This window comes from Apaloderma vittatum, unplaced genomic scaffold (genome assembly GCF_000703405.1).
Source record: "Apaloderma vittatum isolate BGI_N311 unplaced genomic scaffold, ASM70340v1 scaffold18965, whole genome shotgun sequence".
In the NCBI taxonomy this organism is placed as follows: domain Eukaryota; kingdom Metazoa; phylum Chordata; class Aves; order Trogoniformes; family Trogonidae; genus Apaloderma; species Apaloderma vittatum.
Genome location: NW_009715663.1, coordinates 24,951 through 47,530, shown reverse-complemented (window position 1 = coordinate 47,530; position 22,580 = coordinate 24,951). Strand labels below are relative to the sequence as shown.

General features: G+C 41.2%; 2 protein-coding genes across 2 annotated transcripts in view; one reads left to right on the top strand and one right to left on the bottom strand.

The window, feature by feature from the left end:
• The first annotated feature begins 233 nt into the window (after nucleotides 1-233).
• On the top strand, nucleotides 234-8,155 carry N4BP2L1 (NEDD4 binding protein 2-like 1). The gene is made up of 5 exons (XM_009869241.1): nucleotides 234-556; nucleotides 4,296-4,420; nucleotides 5,258-5,346; nucleotides 6,289-6,365; nucleotides 7,927-8,155. The coding sequence occupies exons 1-5, from the start codon at nucleotides 234-236 to the stop codon at nucleotides 8,153-8,155; spliced, it is 843 nt and encodes a 280-aa protein (XP_009867543.1).
• Nucleotides 8,156-10,488: 2,333 nt separating this feature from the next.
• Nucleotides 10,489-22,580, bottom strand: part of BRCA2 (breast cancer 2, early onset) — a gene marked incomplete at its 5' end in the record, with an annotated part of 36,650 nt that continues 24,558 nt past the window's right edge. Inside the window, 11 exons of the mRNA XM_009869240.1 lie at nucleotides 10,489-11,127; nucleotides 12,445-12,597; nucleotides 13,259-13,515; nucleotides 14,255-14,390; nucleotides 14,481-14,647; nucleotides 14,873-15,074; nucleotides 16,117-16,238; nucleotides 18,169-18,313; nucleotides 20,467-20,622; nucleotides 21,304-21,658; nucleotides 21,942-22,112. Of these exons, the coding sequence (XP_009867542.1) occupies nucleotides 10,489-11,127; nucleotides 12,445-12,597; nucleotides 13,259-13,515; nucleotides 14,255-14,390; nucleotides 14,481-14,647; nucleotides 14,873-15,074; nucleotides 16,117-16,238; nucleotides 18,169-18,313; nucleotides 20,467-20,622; nucleotides 21,304-21,658; nucleotides 21,942-22,112 (2,503 nt within the window). The remainder of the gene's footprint in view (nucleotides 11,128-12,444; nucleotides 12,598-13,258; nucleotides 13,516-14,254; nucleotides 14,391-14,480; nucleotides 14,648-14,872; nucleotides 15,075-16,116; nucleotides 16,239-18,168; nucleotides 18,314-20,466; nucleotides 20,623-21,303; nucleotides 21,659-21,941; nucleotides 22,113-22,580) is intronic.

Here is a 22,580-nt window from a genome sequence, read left to right as displayed (position 1 = left end):
CTCCTTCTAGCTGGTCACAGTATGTCACCACCAGCAGAAGTACATAGGACAAGAGGGGCAGCTGGGAGTTGCATTTCCAGGAGCCTTCATCAGGCACCTGTAGGACCCTCCTCCTGGATGCATTACCCCCCGCCCCAACCTCTAGACTTCACAGGACAGATTTCCTGATCACACCCAGGCAACTGTGAAGGAAACAGTTACCTGAGGTGCAGTAGCAGGTATAGCTTCCAAAAATGTCGTATAAAAAACCCTCAACAAATAGGCTGTGTGCAAGCTCGTACCTGCTTCCCCAGCAGACTCTTTGTTGGGCAGTAGCTGTATTTCCAGCTCTTCTACAACTGATTGCAATGGTGCACAACTCATGTAAAGCTTTATGTTATCGATCTAGCAGTTACCGCTGTTACCAGCACCCCAACCTTGGTGCGGAATTGCAGCTCCTACAGGGTTCACGGACTTCAGCTCTGCAGCTGCTGCTTCCAGGTGGCAACATTATAGACATTTACCTTTGTATAAAGCCACTTCAGGTGATTCTCCTCAATGTGTTCGTCCCCTGCAGGTGAGACATGAAGTCACGTGTGTGCTCTGCCCACAGTGCAGGGATCCACTGGCAGGCTCCCACCAGGGCAGAGTCCTCAGGGCAAGCCATGGCAGACCGCTGATAGGGCTGGGCACGGGCTCCACATCTCATAGCTCTGGATTTCCGCTGAAACCAACACCACGGGAAAGTTTTGTGTTAGGAAGAGTGACCAGAGCGAGTGGTTGTACTTGATTTTGGTACATAGGTGTTCTGATCTTCGTTACATTGGAAGTAGCTTGGGAATTTACCAGCTCTGGGACCTGCCTGGCATACCGTTCTGTTGCTGTCTGAGCACTGAAAATGTTCCTTCCAATCAGCTTACTAGGCTTAAATCAGAAATTGATATATTTTCAAATTTTCTGATGGAAAAACGGGACAGCCTATGAAATACCATTATGGATTTTTTTTTTTTATTTCCAGTGATATTACTAATGATGATGGAGACTTCTTTTAAGTACTCTAATGCATCCAGCTAGTTGAAACATGGAGTAATTATTTTGTTGTCTATATATACAGTTAAAATCTGAAATGATTGTTTGAAAGCACTGAAGATACTATTTGGAAAGAAAGGAGACTTGATATAAATCATTCCTGATCTAAGATGTCCCTGCTCACTGCCGAGAGGTTGGACAAGGTGACATTTAAAGGTCCCTTCCAACCCAACACATTCTATGATTCTATGATGGTTCTATGATTGATTCTATGATTCTCTGGGAACTTATCTTCAGATGAGTAAAGCAGGAGACTCTAAAACCACCTGTCTGTTCACTGAGGCAGCTGTTACAATGCTACTGCAGTCGAACAGAAGCACAGCTGTACTTTCAGCAGAAAGATACTCTCTCTCTTTTTTTTTTTTTTTTTTTTAATCACAGCAGCCATCATCAATCTGCTCAGGGTGAGACAGCAGGTGGAGTCTGCACCAGTGCCAACCAGGACACCACATCGTTCCTTGCTACCCAGGCTTCCGCGAGCAGACAGCGAAGCTTGTGCCTCTGCACAGCTTCAGGTTTCCAGACGCTTTGTCAGTTCCTGGGGGCTGCAGGTAGATACGTGAGGTTTGCTGCTCTTGTGTCAGAACTCCAGGGCAGAAGCCTATGAAACCATTTTTTTTTCCCAGCCGTATCAGCTGATCTAATGAGATCTGATCCAATGAGATCCAACACCTGGCATGAAAATCTTCTTTGCCTTGCGGAAGGAGGAGAAAGAGTTTGGGGAGATATACTGCAAGCAGAGAAAACACCCCCCTTTCTCTTCTTATTTTCTTATTCTTTCTGTTTTCTGAAACAGCCGTAAACTTTTCTTTAGCAAGATAACAGAGCACACCCTGTTTTGTATCTACTGCAAGACAGAGAGCTGTAACCCTGTGCAATTTTGTGTCCTGAGTAGGCAAATTAATGCCAAACCTTTGACAGATACCGCTTATCACAATACAGAGCTTTCAAGATCTGCAGATCAAGATGCTTTTGATCTTGCAGAGAGATTTCATTTTTCTTCTCCTCCTTTGTATGCTTTACACTTAGTGATCTAACGGTGATCTGTAACTTTCCTTTTATAGTGCTGCTCAAAATTTATTAATTAATCACACTAGTCACAGGTCCTCCCATTTTGCATAGCTCATGCATGTTTTGATAAAATAGAAGCATTTTTATTGTGTACAGGGATTAGGAGCCTGAAGTGATTATGTAAAACCTTTCTTGGAAACCAGCTTGTGTTCCTGCGTAGACTGCAGAACACTTATTTCTCAAGGAACGCACTGAAGAGATTTACATCCCCTTTGAAATTTTAAGGGACAGAAGAAATGGGATTTCTGTCAGCTTCCTGGGTAATAGGGGGTTACAGATAATGGTCGTAATCCTTAGTGACTCTCTGGTTGTTTTAGAAAGTCACAAGTTAAAACCAGCTAAATAAGCAGAAGGTAAACCATCTTTTTCCCATTTCGTGTTTCCTTATGTTTCTGTTATTAGCAGTTTGTTTGGTATGAGTGTAGCAAATCTGACAGTAATTCATAGTTCTTAGCACATTTTGTGCCATATTCTTCTTCCTTTAAAGCTCAAGTTTTATCTACTTTAATTACGAAGACTGTGAGGATAGTAGACTGAGTTTACAGATAATCACTTACTATTTAGATTGCTTAAGGGTTAATATCAAAGCTCTCCTCTGGCTGTACTTACATCTGTTAAAAATTTAGTGAGGTACATGCTAAGAAAATAATTTTTAAAATTTGCACAGGTCGAGAACATTTGTAAAAGAAGCACTGAGCAAGAAAAGAAGTAGTTTTGAGATCTATTGTTATTAGTGTACAATTAGAGATCTTGTTATTAGTGTACAATTTTGTCTGTCTGTTAGTAGCTAAAGGGATGATACATATTTTAGCACCGCCAGTTTGTAGAGAAGAGATTGTTATGCAGGTGGGTAAAGCAGTGGGAAAGGTGAGGTGCTGAATTACAGTGAGAGCTGCGTGTATCAGTTTATCAACACAGGAGTAACCAGATAAGCATTAGATGCTCCCATGCTTTCCATGATGAGAATTCTTTGCCTGGGACCAAAATGCAAGCCAAAATAATTTGACTGTTTGCTAACAGTTTGCAACATGACTTTCGTTAGATCTGTTTGCCTGGCAGCAATAATATGAATAAAATATCTCTTTGGAGCTAGAAGGTAACGACATGTAGGTGCTAACCCTAATGGTGGCCCAGTCCTGGCCACCCTGTCAGACGTGAATCTCTGTGGGGTGGTTTCTACCACAAAATAATCTTAATTAATCAGCAGATAGTAGAAGTTACATTGGAGGCAGAGCCAGAAGCTGGCTTTTTTTCAGCTAAACGCAACGTGCAGTCCTAGTGAAGAATTGCTGCTAGTGGGCAGATTAGGGTAAAATTGGGAAGTAAATGGTCAGGGCAGAGCTAGAGATGACAGAATTAAGCCTTTTCTGGTCTGTGTCTGTTTTTTTGTTGATAACCTAGAGGCTCCTTTTCCCTTGCTGTTGCTCAATTCGATCAGGTGTTGAGAAAGAGTTGTTTTGCAGCTTACAGGGATGGAAGAGAAGCATTTTTTCGGGGAAATTGAAATGTGTCCCACAGACTGGAGACCGTGTCGTGTGAGATAATGCAGGGCAGCGTTTTTTCATGTCTGAGAGCCGCGAGGTTTCTCGATGGGCCTTGCTTTCTTTTCAGTTTGGGCCTTAGGGAGACAGAGAGCAGTGAGATGAGTCCATGGTCTCTCCTTGACTTCTTGCAGAGACTCCCTCCTGCCCCAGCACTCCCTTAATTGGAAAAGATAGACAGTTCTGTCTGTGGGCACAGAGAAGTCTGGATTACACACAAATGGAAACACAATTTTGCATTAAGATTTTTTTTTTTTTTATGCTCTCTAAGGACAGGCAGAGGATGAGCATTTGGAGTCTGAATGAGCATCGCTGTGGGACACAAGTCAGAGGGGAGAGAGGGGTTTGCCCTGTTCCACTGACCACAGGGGACTGGTTTTATGGATCTGTTGCATTCGGGGCTGCAGTCTAGGCAATTCAGATTTGTTTATAGAACATGTTTAAAAGCTGAAAATAAATAAAAATACTCACCTCTACAAGAGGAGGATCCTTGAAGCTGAGGTTTTCAAATGAAGCACTCTGCGTTTTTGCAGAGCATTCATATGGCTCTTGATTTAATGGTCTCTGTTAAAGGCACGCATTAGGCTGTACTAATCCTTCTTTATTTTTTTTCAGACAACTGAAACGTGACTATCCCAGTGCTGTAGTTCTTAGTACTGATGACTTCTTTGTCGTAGATGGCGTGTACATATTTGAGCCTGACTTCTTAGAGGATGCACACAAATGGAACCAGAAGAGAGGTGACTGAACTCGATCTGGGGCTTTTTGCATTTCAGTCTGTCATTAAACTTAGCCCCCAAAATTAAAATATCTCCAAGTGGCTGCAGTTCATGGGGTGCTGGTTCATCAACTACTTCTGATTTTATTTCTTCTGACTTACAAGAGACAAATTTAGAAATGAAAAAATTGTTGGTGATTGGTAGATGTTACTTTAGAAAATAAAATGGTGACTAATAGGTAGCATTTTTGAAGCTCCCTAACAGCAGGTGGCCTGCAAATACCAGCCCAGCAGTGGCTCAGCACGGCTGTATGCACCGCATCCTTTGGACTGGAGCTTCCTAGATATCTGCCCTGACTCGGGAGGGGGTGTTACAGGGGAGAATTAGTGATAGCCAGGAGGAAAACTTGAAAACCTAATTGTAAGTTGGAGAATGACACAACCCAGGTCTCTACTTCAGAGAGAAAAGCGCGACATGCTTTTTCAGCTGTGCTCTGAAATAATTTCTAGCAATGGCACTGAGATCATATAACAGGGATTTTTTTTTTTTTTTTTTTTTGCAAATAACAGTCATTTTTAGCTGTGGTAAATACCCAGTGCTGTGATACCACTAAATGTGTAACACGGGAGCTTCAGATGTTACTCCTGAGCACAACCAGCAGCTGCATCACCTCCTTTGGGAGAGCACCTGCTGGGCACTGACCTCTGCTCGTGTTTGAGTGGTAGCTCCAAACCCAAGCCCAGTGGGGAACTAAGCGTGATAGCAGTGGGCAAAGAAAGGACACTTTGGGGCTAGTAAGACCTATCTCAGTCTGTTAATTAATGCATTTTGAGCTTTACATAATGTGTTACATTACAGCACGCAAAGCAATGAAGAATGGGAAAAGCCCGGTTATTATTGATAATACCAACATCCATGCTTGGGAAATGAAGCCGTATGTGATGATGGTAGGGAAAGCTCTGATTTATCGCTTTTGTATGCTCAGCTATGACATTTAAGAGGTTCTCTGACTGAAACAGTTCTTAGCATGGCTAAAAAAAATTATTTCTGTTTTCTCTTTGTTCTCTAATTATAGTTAAGGATTGATATTGTGAGGAAGTAAGGGCAGAGTTGGCACTGCAGTTTTATCTACTCAGCTAGGTAGCTCAGTGAAGGCAAAATTATTTGAAAAGATTAACTGTTGTTGAACTTGCCCTGTTACTTTCTGGCGATCAGGATGTCATCCCCTTTCACAGCAGTGACATGAAATGAAGAGCTCCCAAACTCTTTGTTGACACGTATATCAAGATATGACTGACAATTTTAGCTTTTGGCTTGTGAAAAGTACACCACAAAGAGTCTTCGAAAGCACAAGGGTATCTCTTGTCCAGAGTTCTGGCAGAGGGGGCAATATTTTCAGTACAGTTTCATAATATGGCCTGTCTGCTAACACTATACTCACTTTTCTGTTCTTGAGTTATGGGCTGTGCATAATATATGTATGTATATATATGTTGCCTTGCCTTAAAAAAAATGAGGCTCAGTGGCTGGAAATAACACAACTGTTAAGTGTTGACCTCACTCCCAGAAGCTCCAAAATGGTGTGGCCAGCCTGTGGCTCTCTAACCATCTGTGACTTCCAGAGAGTTCCAGGTGCCAGGACGCCACTGCCATGGGGCACAGCGACTGGGGGCAGTGCTAAGGCAAGTTTTGCTGGGAGACCCAAACCCTTTGACTTACATGGACATGAAGCAGCTGGTACTCAGACCAGCACCTTGATGGTTGTCTTCTCTCTGGCTCCTGGTGCACAGGATACATCTGTTAGCCAGATAAAGTCTAGGGCGATCTGGCAGATTGGTTACTCCTGAGCTCCGCAGCCACACTTCTAAAACTTCTGTATCCTTCTTCAGGCACGTGAAAACAGATACGAAGTTGTATTCCAAGAACCAGATACACCCTGGAAGTTCAATGTTCAAGAACTGACAAGGTACATCTTTATCTCTTTGGTACTGCAGACAGCTTCTCATTTTAGTGGTGTGCTCTGAGAAAGACCAGTCTTGTTTCTCTTCATATATCCTAAAAAAATAGCCTATAAATCATAGAATACCTTCATTTGGAAGAGACCTTCAAGATCATCGAGTCCAACCTTTGTCCTATCCTTATCAACACAACTAAACCATGTCCCTCAGCACATTTATCCATGCCCTAAACACCTCCAGGGACGGCGGCTCAGCCACCTCCCTGGGCAGCCTGTTCCAATGGCTCTCAGTAAAGAAATTCTTTCTAATATCCAACCTGAACCTGCCCTGGTGCAACTTCAGGCCATTTCCCCTTGTCTTATCACTTGCCACTAGGGAGAACAGAGCAACCCCCACTTTGCTACAACCTCCTTTCAGGTAGTTGCAGAGAGCGATAAGGTCTCCCCTCAGTCTCCTCTTCTCTAGGCTAAACAGCCCCAGACCCCTCAGCCGTTCCTCGTACGACACGTGCTCCACAGGGTGTTGGGGCTGAAGTTGAGGACACCACCGGCCTTGGCAGCCAACTGCGAGTGTCAGCTCTTGCTTCACCAGCACCAGCTGGGAGCTGTTTGTAGGGCATCGCTGCAGAGGCAGATTTTGCAGATATTCAGTATAGGCAGAGCTACTCGCTACCTTGTATTTTGTTTTATTCCTCATTTGAAACAAGTCGGCTTCACAAGTGGGGTGTTGCGGCTGGCACCCTGCACCTTAGTTCCATCAGGGGAAAAAGCATGTCAAGCAACACAGGCTTTGCACAACACCAGGGTTTGAAAATATGGGTGCAGGACAAAACTTTGGTTTAGAACACAAATTGTGCCTTGCAGAGCGGAATGGCAAAATCAAAAATATTCAGAGTTCGCAAAGTCACAGACAAACAGAAATCCCCTGGTCGTCTTTGGAAGAACAATTCCCACTAACGTCTTGAAAGTCTGATGCCATTAGTGGTCTATCCAGAAAGCTTTGCATCTTTAAGCATCCTCTTCTCCCTCTCAAAATTGTCATTTACAAATCTGTGCTTGAGCCTGAGCCACAGCAGGGATGATTTTTCACCACTTACGCTCAGACAAAGCAACAACAGGTTTTTCGACCTCTCTACTTGTTGATTATGAGTCAGTGTCTGGGTTGTCTACGGCCCTGGTCAGCATTTCTCCAGATCTAGAAAAGCTCATCCTAAGGCTAACAAGCACTTAGCACTAAAACCAATGTAAAGTAACGCACAGGTCTGTTATGTAGCTCTTTCTTACCTGGCCTACATTTCTAAGCATTAGTCTAACTTCTTATGTGCTGGCTGCCCACAAAAAATACCTGCATTACATTTTTCAGCAGTCAGAAAAAACATTTTTAAGAAGCAGGTGAAGTGAAGAACAAATTTGGCAAAAAAAAAAAAAAAGAAAAAAAAAGGCTAGAAATAGATGAGTGGGGACAAGAACCGTTATCCTGAAATTATCAGGAACCTTGGCAAGCTTAACATAACCACTAATACATGGGCAGCTAAATACTTGTATTTTTCTATTAATGTTGACTCTACAGAAGAAATGTTCATCATGTCCCTCGACAAAAGATACAGCAGATGAAAGAACAGTACGACCACAACGTTACCTTCCACAGTGTTCTTCGGTCTGAAAAACCAAGCAGAGATGAGGGAAGCTCCCGTGGAGCAAATGCAGCTTACGGCATGGGTGCCTGTTCCAACCCTGCTCCAGCCTTCTCAAACAGAAGAGCACACGTGGCACGTACAGGCGATGTGTCATTTCGCTGAAGAGGTGGATTCCTCACTATGTTTTAATTATCAGGGTACAAAAGTCTCTAGTTTTACATTTTTCTCTAAGCTTTTTTATGCTTATATTTTTCTACTACATTTTAAAAATACTTTTATTGCCTGTAACTCTCTAATTGTCACTGGATTATGATCTCACAGCTCTACATGACCAAAGAGCACTATCCCCAGTACCAGCTCTACTCCCTTTTGTCCCTCGTCCTTCACAGAAATCCATTCAAGCTCATGATGAAATTTACTGGCTGTGCCACACACTTTTTGCGTACTTTTTTTTTTTTTCCCCTGCATCGTGCTCTGTCACTAACATTCCTAAATTCTTTCTTTTTTACAGGCCATGTGGCCAATTCCTTCTCCATGCAGTTGTCATTTCAATACTTTATATCTGGCTGTATAACCTTTTCTGTCTTCCCGCACGATCTTGCCTGGAGCAAGATGCTTGCCGAGCTTTAAGAGAGAGAAAGTGAAGGGTGGAAAAGGTCACTGTAACAGATTGTAACAACATCGGCTGCTGTTCCCTCTCTACCTCTCTGCTGCCCAGATTCATGCGGGTCTTACCTGGCTTTATCTGCGGTCAAATGGCTTCTCTGGCCTGGAGACAGGATGCCGTTTAACACCAAACTGAGCCCTTGATCTCACCAAGACATAGGAGTTCAACCCATCCTGAGACAAGTCCAGGTCCAAGGCTGCTACAAAGGAAACATCAGTGTTAAGTTAATGCTTAACTTCTAAATAGGAACAGGGCTACAGGAGCAGCTCTGAATACCTGAAGTGCAAGGCTTTGATATACCAATCTTGAATTCAATACCCAAACTCACTCAGAAGTACAAAATAATGACTTAAGAAAGGAAGGGGGGGGAAAGAATGATCTTGTAAGGGGAGAAATCAGCTTCTACCACCAAGTGCTGAAAAGCCGCTGACTGATGGGTGATGAGAAAAGCAGCTGTCCTGCAGTTTTATCTATATTGTTAAATTCTGCTGATTATGCTCTCAGCAAGAAACATTTTATAAATTCAGCATTTGCAATGGCAGCTATTTTTTAAGTAGACGAGGATTACTAGGCAGTGTTCATAGGACAGTAGTGAGTTATTTTGCAGTAGGAAACGCAGACAGCTCACGTTGGATTTTGAGAAATACAGGTATAGCTGCCACTCAGCTAGCAGGTTAGCAGGCAGAGAAGTACAAGAGGGATAAGGAAATACGCCGTTTCTGGGCAAAAGCAAAGCTGTCTTCAGGGCACAGTAGATAAAATGAGATGAATCGCATTTTCTACTCAAGCTGCATTGTTAGTCTCATACTTGTGAACTAGGGGGGCCTGGGGAACCCAGCTCTGAGCGCTGCACAAAGGTGTAAGAACTACCAGCGAGCTGACGGCTCTCCGGTCCTGCTAGAGCACCCAGCTCGGTGACAGGAGCCACCCCTAGCCGAGGACTTGAGCCAAGGGAGTGGCAGAGGACCCCTGAAAGGTTGCTGAGGGGCAGCTTCTGGTCTCTCTTCCGAAACACCCTCCCTCCTTTGACCCAGCAGCAGGGCGAGGGGCAGCCTGACAACCAACAAAAGAAAATGTGGAGCTGGCAGCTGGTGTAGCAGAACTGTTTCCCTCTCCAGTGGAGAAACTCAAATTCTGAGAAGCTTCACCTGTTGAAATGCATGAGAACAGAGTAATGAATTCCAGTACTCACTCGCTCCCAGCAGAAGGATCTTGTGATGAAATCAAAGAGTGAGCTGATGGTCTTTTGGGATGCTGCAGCCTCAAGTGCTTCTTCAAGGAGAGGCGGCACAGAAACACTGACCAATCTGTCGTTAATACCTTTGCGTGGCATCTCACTATGAATCAAATACAGCTGTTCTCTAAACCTCTTTTAGTGCTACGTGAAAGGTTTGAGGGGAAAAGCACAAGAACCATGCCAGAATTGCAGAGCATAATTTCAGAATTAAAGCATCACGTGTGCTAATAATAAACAATTCCTGTTTATTTTTGCCCTGTGCTGCTTCTGACTATTTTAATACTGCAGAGAGTAACAAAACAGGTTGCTTTAGACTGAAACAAAGATCCTGCTGTAATTTAAGAACACATCCAATCAAAGCAATGGCTTATAAAAATGTCATCAAACCTTCAGCGACACTGGTGCTATTGTACAACGTATTTTTGTCTGAGAAGCGTGTGATTACTGAACTCCAAATTATTTTGCAGATGAAGTGTCATTTGCTGAGTCTTTGTTTCAGTAATATAGCTTTATTATTTACATTCAGGATTTAATGTACAAAGTGTAAAAATGATTTGAATTTGAAATATATACAATACTATACATGTGCCTTTAATAATATTTTCGGGGTTTTGCTCTTCGTAGCACTCTGTGGGCCGGTAACGAGTCCTCAGGTTCCTCTATATCCTTCTGAAGAGCCTCAGCTACTTCAGAACTGCTTTTTGATGAGTTATTGGCATCCCCAGTAGACCTGGAACTATTTTTGGGCAAAAGATCATCAGATAAACCAGTAGCTGGTGTATTGCTATTTTCATTTACATAATCAATCTTCTTTTCTTCTGCTAAATTATTCATTAGCGCTTGTGTATTAATCATTGCAAGTTCTTCATCTGCAACCAGGTCGTTCTCGGGAAGATGGACAGTTTCTCTCAATTTTCTACAGGGGGTGACATGACCGATACTCTGATTAGTTTCTCGGGATGGCTTGCTGTGCTGTAAACCCAAACTTCGTGGAGGCTGAAAGGCTTTTTTTAAAGATGGAGAAATTTTTGCACAGATTGGTGTTAGTGGTGGAGGGGCAGGTATGCAACTGAGGAAGTCCATGGCTTTTCTCTTTTTGATGTTTTTGGGATGCTCTTCAGTAACTGCAGCCGACGAAGGTGTTTTTGCTGACCCTTGTGCAACAAGTTTCATAGTGGGTGTGCTGGTTGACAAAGGGCTTGGATGCTTTGTTTCCATTTTAGAAGAGATCTAGTTAAAAAGAGATATTTGATGTTGAATAGAATGTCCCATTTCATTAGTTTCCTCAGTTGCTTCCACAAAACAAGGGGGAAAAAGACTGGTACAAAAAACCTCTGTCAGCATTCGTGTCACACTTGGACATCAGTTTGGTGTCTTCTGATGGTGACTAATACTATTGTTTCAAGTACTGATGCTCGATAAATCATCTCTGACATGTACATTACAGACAGCACATTTACATTCTCTTTGTGAGATCTAAGCTAAATGTATGGGAACTTTCCTGCCCCAGATAGTAAGAAATCAAAGGACTCTTAAAAAGGAGCCAAGTCTTCTACTGCAGGTTGTTAAATAGGGAAAAAAGAAGGAAAAAACATTGAAGACCCAAAAAACTTGAAGATAACAATACACATGAGATAGCCTGCACAGCAGATCATTCAAGCACATGTTCAACTAGGGAACAGCTTTAATATCTCATTTGTTTTAACTTGTTTAATGCATTTATTAATTGAGTATAAACTAAACCTTCAGAATTAAATATTAGCACGCTCTCTGAAATGGAAAAGGCTGCTTTACAAGCTTAAATATAGTGCCCAGAAACTGATCTCATGTCAGGGAGTTTCCACCTCCCTGGCAACTAATGGCTGGAAAAAAATTTTTCTGACTGCACTCCAGTAAGAATTTCAAGGGTAACTTGAGTATTATGTAACTTGTTTTTTGTCAATACTTCTATAAAATATAAACATTTACTAGGTGATACCTCTTCCCTTTTAAATCCTGGAAACAGTGAACAATTTTTAGTAAAAGAAGACCAGGAGGTAAATTCTCTGAACAAAGGTAGGACCTGCAGTGTGTTGTGAAAGAAAACTTTACAGATCAAGATTGTTCTTTCCAGTGACATCCATGTCAGATCATCTTCACAGTGGGACCCAGGAAGGGATAAATCCTCTATAGGGAAAGGATCATTCATTTTACTAAGATAAAATTAGATTATTTAAAGTATGCTGTGAAAACACAGGCCACAAGGGGAAGTTTTCATGTCCTGCTTGGAGGAAGAACAGTCACACGGTTCTTCTGGGGAATAATCCTAAACCTCCCCCCTCCAGTGAAAGCTTCCAACCAGCTGGCGTTGCCCGGAAGAGAACGCTTAGAGCAGACTGAGAAGCAAGATCACCCGCCACAGCTACCAGTATAAAACTGCTGATGTCCTTACTGGGTGTACTGGCAGTATAAGCACAACATTAATTATCGCAGAATCATAGAATGTGAGGGGTTGGAAGGGACCTCTAGAGATCATCTAGTCCAACCTCCTCATTACTCGAATCTTACCAAGCTTTTATCCTCTGCATAAAGACCTGGGCTGCAGGAAGGAGAGGGGCATTCCAGGCCACATCTTTTAGTTAAACTGGGTGTAAGCGAGAGATTCCTTCGTAGCAAATTCATCAATTTACTTTCTGCATCAGAGCAAAAGGATGCCACATTCTATAAAAAAGAGTTTACAAGAGTTGTTCTTGAAATTGTCTAAGTATTATATGCTCCTAAATGAGGTATTTAGGACTTTTGTTTTCTCATCATAATCCCACTAGAAGTTTATTTTATATCAAACCAACAACTTAGAAGACTGCTGCAATTTTCAGGAAGGGAAATATCACACCTTCCTTTTACTGTTAACAAGAAGAAAATCCTTTTATACTTCAAGTTATTTCTCACTACAAAGTGAGAATGCCTGACCAATATGTGCTATTTAGCACAGCTAGAAAATTGAAAAGAAGTAAATGAAATCAGTAATCCCATACCGACCATGTTCTGCTGAGCAAGACAGTAAATTTAAACTTTTAAAATGTCCAGGACACACTCTCTATTGACAGGTAGAATATTTTTTGCTAGTCAGAGAAGATTGTGTGGCACATCCTAAAACCAGAGTGGGCTGAGCTGAATTAAAATAAATCAAAAAGACATTCAATAGGTGTAGAGTTGTCCTGGAAAAGTGCATTGATACCTTACTCCATCTCCCAAAAATTCCCTCAAATTCAACATCATGTGCAGTGTTTTGAAGATTCACCAGTACTTATGACTCCTTGGTGAAGAATGTAATGCATCAGTAATGAAAATTAAGCATTAAACTAAAAATCTACAGACTTACCTCTATCACACTTCTCAGTTCAGTCATCGTCTCTTGAAGATAGTTTTCCTTTGGGCTGGCTGAGAATATAGAAAGATCTCCAGCCAACAGCATTGGAATTTCTGATCTGAATTCAGATTGCCACTGAAGGTTGCTTACAGAAATGAATGAACAGCGCACAACGATGTCTTCAATAGCCAAGTGTCTGAGATCTGTCCAGATCTTCACTGCTACTAAATTATAGCTTTCATCAGATAAGTACACCAGAGTTGCAAAACCTGAAAGCAAGGAAAAAAAGTCTGAATTAAACCTAAAATCTTTTACGTGAAGGTTGATTACCACAATTTGTATCTATAAAAGACACGCGTGTCTTGAAAGAGAATTGATAAATGTAACAAGGCAGCTTATCTCCATGGTAACAGATGTTGCGTGCTTCATCCGTATTCTACACTATTTCCCTACTGATGACAGAAATCAACTGAAAGGTCTGTGTTCCAGTGCTTAAAAACCAATACTGCTACGGTGCTTTTCCTTTTAATTTGGAAAATTATCCACCTGTCCCTGCCCATGAGCTCCAGTGCCTGCGTTCCACTCATTCCTTGACGCTATGCAAAAGAGGGCGCTCACATACACGCACGATGGTTCTTCTGCAGATTCTGAACACAGATGTGAGAACTCACATCCACCATTTATAGAAAAAAATAAAAGCTTCTCTTGAGCTTAGATCATCTCTTACTGAATTCTTCCTGAGCTAATAAGTGAAGGTAGTTTTTCTTGACGAAACAGCCAGCACATCATGGTGATGGGCTGTATTATGGTGGTGTAGGGCTGTAGATTGGACTTGATGATCTTAAGGTCCTTTCCAACCTTTATGATTCTATGATTCTGTATTGGCAGGTTTTCACAGGCCTGAGCTGCAGGTACAACACCAAGATCATTTTGAGTTTTGAAATTAAAAAATAATAAAAATTTAGTGCTTATTCAATGGAGGGGACATGAGTGTGGTCCACAGCGTACCTGTTCTGCTAAGAGAAACTACAACTCCGACTAAATCCACTTCAGCACATGGTGGCTGAAAAGAAGGATCTGACAAACTGGTGAATTTTAGAGCCTTTCTCGGAAAGAAAATCTGTACCAGCACCTCCTGCGACACCTGAAGAAACACAAAATTTTGAAGTATTTACAACACGTATAGAATGTGATGCATTTTAATGATACACATTTATGCACTCGAAGAACTTACTGGTAGTTGTAGATACTGAGTTTTCTTTGTTGCTGTTAATTGTATGTTAGTTGAGTCTGATCTTCCTTTGGAGTGTGACGTTGACAGCTGGTAGATTCTGTACCGACTGCCTTCCTTTAACAACGAATGAAGTTCTAGCTGTGGACGCCAGATACTCAGTATTGCACCTAGCGATACCAGATTAAGATTTATCAGCTGTGCGATACTTATCTGAAAGCTTTTAAACAAAACAAATCCACAACACACCTTCTCACCTAAAAGCCCTAAACCAGAACTCAAATAAAATTGGAAATATTGACGTGCAAGGTAGCCTATGTCAGGAAACTTTTCGAATCTACCTCCTGCACTGGTGAGTTTAGATAAAAGATATTAATAATTTTCCAAGTACTAACCTTTATGTTTTTCTTGCTGTCTGTAGTCTACCACACATAGTTTCCATACAGTACACACATCTCTTTTGGAACAACTGTTTTCTCCCTGTTCTGCTGACTCCAAAGCCTTCTTGAATTCTTCCTGTATCCGAGTTTGCTTTTTATCATTCATCAACTGCCTGTGAGCATTCAAAGCTTTTAATTGGTCTTCACTGAGATACCCCTGTAATCAACAGAAAATATATTCAGTGTCTTTTTTATTAATAAAAAAATAAACCTGTCAAGATTTTTTAGATCTTTAAGTGTTCATCTGTTACAAGCAATTTATTGTTCAACTGATAGACTACTAGGACTTGAAGTGAGGTATGTTAACACCACAGGAGTCACTAGTACACAGCTGGTGCTCCGTTGTCTAAATATTACGTTATACACTGTTCGTATGTGACAATTGGTGAGAAGCCTGCTTAAGAGTGCATAACTAAGGTGGATATTTAATAGAACAGCCATGCTTGCCTGTTTCATAAGAAACAAGAAATACTAGAATAATGAAAAAAAGGAAAAAAAGAGTTGCATCTCTCAGCAGGCTGCTCTCTCTGAGCTGGGACAGTCATCATCAGGAATGTTACCTTTCCGACCCAGCCTTCAATATTCAGATGCTTTCAACTGTAGCACCACAGATCTGCATAATATTTTATCAAATAAAGTCACAGATCCTAGGCTTCACAATGGTCGGCGACCCTGACTTGCAAAAGGCAACGCATGTATTTAATGTTTAACTACTGGCAGGGGCTAATCACCTGCATCTTTATTAATAAAGGCATAAACACTTTGAAGTTGTGATTGAATTAGAACAGGGAATGACAATATAATCATTCAAACACTTCAGTGAACAGTATGCAAGAGTAAGCATGTGAAACTCAGACTTGAGAGATGCATTTAGTTGTTATATATACACAAGACAAAGCAAAGTAATAAAATTACAAGCAATGTTAGCTTTTAATTGTGCTATATCCTGGATTTTTATATCAAGAGAAAATAGCATTTTGTTTTGCAATCCAAAATATTATTAATCTGTTCCAATAAGCCTTGATTAAAAATTCTGAAAATATTTTAATGTTAATTTATCTAGCAATAAGCATGCTGTAGAAAATCTCGGAAGGCCACAAAACTAAATGGTAATTTAATACTTCATTTTAGCAGGAGGTACTAAATGGTAAATTACACCACAAGCATTTCAGAATTAGCCCAGCAGGATCTAGAGTTACCTCCATATAATCAGGATCAGATGCATTCTGAATTGCTTCATAAAGTTCTGCACCATCTTGCAAACTGCGGATTTGCTGTCTTGTGACTACGTGTGATCTCAGTGTCCTTCTGCTCATTCTCTCTGTTGGAAAAAAGCTGGTATGTTGGGTACGAGCAATACGCTTTAAAAGTGAAAGAAGAAATAGTTATGAAAGAAGTAATAGTTATGTAGGAATCATGGCAGTACTTAGGCCTTGCCAGAATACAAATACGAAACACTTTTATATAAGAATGTGTATGTGTATATATAAGGAAAATACAAATCTCATTCATTTAAATATAACACAAATTAGAACATTTTACAAACTTTAGGGTAGCCAGTATTGGTGTCTGCACATAAGAGAGGCTGCAATAAAACTTCATCCCCATACTTGACTGTGTTTTCTGTATGTCTGTCACTTCTCACAAAGCAAAAAAGGCTGTCCTGTCTCAAAGACAAAGATCTGGGACAAGAGGTGACCACAGGCCTGCACATGAAGCCTTCTTAGGACACCAGCCAGAAGTTAACTTCATTAAACTATTAACCCTCTTCTCAGGGATGTCATTTTGCTGCTCGTGTTCCGACGAATACCTTCAGCATAGTAGACCCAGCAGAGACAACTTGATCAGTCAAACACAGAATCATAGAACAATTCAGGTTGGAAAAGACCCTTGGGATTATCGAGTCCAACCATTGACCGTACACTACAAGTTCACCCCTAAACCATATCACCCAATAGATCAATGCAATAAGGTGATGATACGTGGAAGTTTGCATTAGCAAAGTTAGGAACTATAAAGCTGTCTCTGATTTCAACTAAGAATTCAGTGGTGGAGTTTGGGGGGTTTTTTTTAGGGTATGTCTTTATTTGCTTTTTCTTTGTTATTCATGAGGGACTCCAGGTTCTGAGAAAGCAGTTAGAGAACACCTCAGTGTTACAGATCGCCACGAGGAAAATTTATGGAAAGGGAGAGGCTGTCTGGGTTGGAGATGTTACGCTGAAATTTGAACTGCACAGGCTACTGGGAGTGATGGAGTCCTCTCTGTTCCTGGAAAAAAAAAACAAAGAAAAACAAACCACAAAAGCAAGCCCAACAAAAACGCCTTCCAAAAAACAGACCAGAGCATCAAGACAACTGGAATTTGTGATCAGTGTGGCAAGAATCCTAATACCGCTCCTCATCCCAGTTTAGCTGAGTCAAACCTAAGGGGAAGCAAACACATTTTGGGGGCAGCAGCGAGCTTCATGAAGCTGCAGCAATCAACAGCCAATTGCTGCACTTAGAGCAACAGCAGACCTGAAACCACTGCTGGAAATCACTAGCAGAGGTGTGCAGTGTCATCGTGTTACCAGATCAGAAACTGGTTGAAGTTGGAAGGCACCTCTGGCCAACTGCCCTGCTCAAGTAGCGTCACTTAGCGCAGGCTGCTCAGGATGATATTGTCCAGTCAGCTTCTGAGTATCTCCAAGGATTGAGATTTCACTCCCTCTCTAGGCAATGCTCGTGGTCACCCTCACAGTGAAAAAGGGTTTCCTGATGTTCAGCGGGAACCTCTTGTGTTTCAGTTTGTGCCTGTGGCCTCAGTTCCGGGCACTGGGCACCACTAAGGAGAGCCTGGCTCTGTCCTCTTTACACTCTCTCTTCAGGTATTTATGTACATTGATCAGATCCCCCCGAGTTTTTCCCTTCCAGTCTCAACAGTCCCAGCTCTCAGCATCTCCTGTGTCACATGCTCCTACCTCTTCATCATCCTCATGGCCCTCTGTTGGACTCTCTTCAGTACGTTCATGTCTCTTGTACTGGGGAGCCCATATACTCCCATATAATCCACACGTGGCCTTATCAGTGCTAAACAGGGGAAGGATCCCCTCCTTGGACCTTCTGGCAACAACAAAGAAAACAACCCAACACCTGACCTCGGCTTCTCTACCACCAGAGAAGTTGTTGCCAGTTTCTTTAAAACTCTTCTATAAATGCTAAAGAGCATTTTGTTTGTTTTACTATGTGTTTCGAAACAAGAAAAACTTTACCTTCACGCTCTTCATATTCTGCTTGGATTTTTGCAAACAGAGCTTCCAGTTTCTTCTGTTGATCCTCTGCGTGCTTGGCAGCTTCCCTTTCTTCAGCTCGACTGTTACGAAACACATATGAACCAGCTGATGTCTTTTCCATCCACTGAAGCAGAAAGATTCAAACAAACCCATAAATATTTAATCTTGTCTAGCTTTCTTCTAGTAGTTGTTGTTAAGAAAAATGCTTTAGAAAACAAGCAGTAGATCATTTCTTAAGTATAATAGATAAAAGGCAAAACCCCACAGCACTGATTGGCGAATCTTCAAAGATACAGAGACAGAATGGAGCAGTAGTAAAAATTGAGTGATTTCACAGCCAAAGAGAGCACAGCTTACGGTACCAGGTATCAAGGATGTAATTTAGAAGAGAGCTGGATCCTACTGGTACATGCACTAAGATACAAGCCATCAAACTCAGTCCTTAAAAATATACTGGAACTGCATTCTACCTAAATTTGTCTTTCCACATCAACTGCACTGTCTGTTCTAACATGCTAGATTAGATGCTGTAAAAAATTGTGATGTCGTTCTGCAGATGCTCTTAAACTTTTTCTGCCTCAAATGTAGTCCACAGGACTACAGCCTTGTCCACAACCCTGCCAAAATGGGCTTGCCTGACTCGAAGAGACAGGTGAGCCACACAAAGAGGTCTCTGCTGCTGGAAGTGCTCTCTTCTTCGGTATCGCACAGTCCCATCTTCTCCCTTGGGCTGGCTCCAGCACAGATGTGATGCTGGGGGAGATGGTTTAGGGACGAGCTTTGTAAAGTAGGGCTAATGGTTGGATTTTATGATCTCAAGGGTCTCTTCCAACCTGAATGATTCCATGATTCTATACCTGACCTCATCAGCCCACATCAGTTGAATTCAACTGACAGCAGTTTGTTGGGGGTTGCTGCTATTATTATTTAGTTACTTCTGGTTTAGTGAATTAGATCAACAGGACCACGTGAGCTCCAGGTTTAGCAGAGAGAAGCAGCAAGCGAGTGCAGTGAGAGCGGGATAAGGAAGGGTGGAAGAACTAATCTTTGTGAAGCAGTGAATTGTTGAAATCGGCTCTGCCTGCCTTGTTAACTGCATGTCCTGTATTTCCTGCACTATCCACAATGTGACACCTTTAATTAGGGTTACTCTGATTCCTACGCTCCTTGACTCTTGAGGTAATACCATTTTGATTTCTTTGAGCAAGAGTCTTGGTGGGTTTTTTTAAAAAAAGAATAATAAATTTGCATCAGCACCTCAATCTCCTGATACAAGGAGATAGAAAGCACCACTTTCCTCCCCAGCCTGGAAGCCATTTACAGTCATATGGTTACAGATTAGAGTCCCCCTTTCTGGGACCTAAATAAACGTTAGTTCTGTAGTTCACATAGTAAGTGCTGCAATTCCTTCCGTTAAAGTAACAATCTAAATATCAAAGCAACGATCCAAACCAAATATTGCTATTACCTTTGCAGAATTCATTCTTTGTTGACCCACAGTTACACAACACTTGAGAAAGAAAGCAATGAAAAACACACCCCTTCATGTACTGCCAAGTGTAACATACTCTGAGAAAAGTTAACAAAAACTGTAAGTTGTATCTTGCTTAAACTGTTAACATTAAAATAATTGATTATTAAGAAAAACATTGTTTCTCTTTGTTGTCGGGAACATTATAAAAGCAAGTAGTTACAGTGAAGCCTGACCGTATTTAAAATAACTGGATATCAATTGGTATTTAAAAGAACTTCATTCTCTTTTACATCATAATCACATTATATTTTCAGTAATATTTATAAATAATAAATCTTACACAATATTGCCAGCTACACTTAAGAAAAAGTAATCATACTAACGGTTATAATATTTAACTTCTTTGCAGGAATATATATGTTCATGAACAAAGAAAAAATTGGTTTCACTTCTACTCGGAGTTGAAACTGTCAACGTTTTTCTTCTCTTTACGACAAGCGTTGTTCTTTTTAGATTACAAAACTGAAAGTCAATTATTTCTGGCTTTCTGAAGCTGAAAACCAAGCCTACCAGAAGATACTGAGCACAAACTCAAATCCTTACAGTAGGACACTCCAGTCCTGAAGTATTAAATACGTGCACATTGCAAGAACCACTCCTGTTCATTTTACGTGTAACGGTACATTTTCTTAATTTTTTGGCTCTCTATACTATGTCTGATTTGAGGAATGACAGAGCAAATAACTACTATAATTTATACACTACATGGAACCTGTTAGATTCATAAAATACTTATACCATACCTGAACAGGGTAAGTTCTTTGAATAACTACATCAATACACCCCACTGCGCCACCCTCACTGTAAAGTGATGACAAAGGCAAAGGAAAAGGTCTGGGATCCCGATGAAATCCTAGTTTCACGTGCCACCGCGCACATCGAGTGCTGTTCGCTGAAATCTGAATAAGTTAAATATTGAATGATCAACTGTCACTGGTCAGTCAAAAAGATATCCAACTTATTACACTCAGAGGAAAGACTATTTTCATGCTAACCTCACTAGGAGTATCTCATTTTTACACCTAAACATACCACATTTTAATTTCAAGGTTTCTTTTCATACTGAAGAATGTATTTTAAATCAGAAATAAAAATTTAGTGAGTTAAAATTCTATAGGAAATGAGCATCTATGAGACAAGTCATTGCTTTACACTAGAGGAGCAAAGTATTTATGCTGAAACTTCAATTATTCTAAAGCAAATCAAGACCCTTCTCCCCAGGCCCATCCTATCACAACCTCCCCACTGTCTTCCTACAAGCTCCATGTTCTATGTGATGAATAAGTACGTTTTGTGACTTGGTGCTTAACTGAATCAAAAGAGCTGCAACTGTCAAAACATGCAGCAAAATTTTATATTGGCGGAATTTTATATTATAAACTTCTCTTCCAACCCTACTCAATAGTGTCAACAACCTTGTGTCATGTCTTACACATGTGGTTACTGCACTTCGACAACACTCCGTCTGTTCATACAGCCCTGACAAAACTTTTTCTGTTTGCAGAATGCAGCTCTACTGAATAGCATCTAGCTCGTCTCTTGGTCACATTCAATCAAGCTGAACTAATATTCCGTTTTACCTTTAACATAAGGGAATCGGGAGCTTCCAGCGGCGTACAGCCATTCTGAGAGCCGACCAGTTCTGCTCCGTGCACGATGATTTTCTGACCCACCGCCAGCCGCCTTCTACGTAAGAAAGCTTGGAGAGGCGGATCCAGAAGAGCTCTGATCCCATACCAGCCATCGGTAACTTCAACTATTGCTGCTGCTGCTTTTTTAATTTCCACATTTTTATTGCTACTGCTAGGAGATAGAGCGGTGTTTAACGATATGATTCTAGAAATACACAGGACAAGTGTTTTACCTGCCGCGTCATCTCTTTCTGTTATTTTTTTGATTGCTGAGCGTTGACTTTTATCAACTTCCAAATCATACCTACGAAAAAAGATTTCATGGTGCTTTGTAAAAGTAAACAAAATTCATCACATTCTTTGTGGAAAACCAAGCGTAGCAAGCTATTGCTTAATCAAACTACATGATTAAGTACCACTGCAGCAAAGCCAATGTTATTTAAATTTTTGCAAATAACACACACTACATCTTGAATACCGATATACCTAAGTTTAACAATATAAGCAGGGTAGAGGTGCTTATTTTGCAATATTAAGAACACACACCATCACAGATTACAACTTCAAACACACGACTATACACATACCTGTATTTCAACTGCAACAGCACCATTTCTGGTGTCAAACATCTGTTTGCAAATTCATGTGGGAAAGACACTTCCATGGCTGCCAGTTTCCACACGATCCACCTGTAGTGGTTGTAAACCCAGGCCTCTGTTATCAGCTTGGGGTCCACACCAGGAGTGTCACACAGAGCTCTGCAGATAAATTGTCAATAAATTAGCCTGAAATCCTCTCTTTTACTTGCCTGTTTTTCCCTAGTGTTATATTCCATTTACATGCATAGAAAACATTAACAAAGGAATATTTATTACAGTAAAACCAGGAAGGTTACATTCTATAACCTGATCTGGTTATCGTCTGAAATTGTCCTCATGTGCTTTGGGAGCACACATGTGTTTACGTGTGTGCGTTCTTGAAATGGAGACTTTTCACGCCAGCTCTGGGGGCACACTCTGCTTCCTACAGCCCTGCACAAAGCATGGAGGGACTGAGGTGTGCTCTACTCCTTTTCAGTCCTGGAATTTCCCCTGCTTGTTCAATGAGTTTGTTACAATCCACACCTCCTCAACTTCACAGTTTCTGGAGTTGTGGTTCAGGTGTTTTGGCTTTTTTTTTTTTTTTTTTTAAAGCATGCACGTGGACAACTTTCAGTGGCTACCGAA

What these genes read in the sequence shown, in the direction of transcription:
- N4BP2L1 (XM_009869241.1), top strand. Translation starts at nt 234, where the DNA reads ATGTCGTATAAAAAACCCTCAACAAATAGGCTGTGTGCAAGCTCGTAC. An exon ending in TGAAGCCGTATGTGATGATG is followed by an intron (nt 5,347 to 6,288) that starts GTAGGGAAAGCT and finishes ATCCTTCTTCAG; the next exon opens with GCACGTGAAAACAGATACGA. An exon ending in AATGTTCAAGAACTGACAAG is followed by an intron (nt 6,366 to 7,926) that starts GTACATCTTTAT and finishes TTGACTCTACAG; the next exon opens with AAGAAATGTTCATCATGTCC.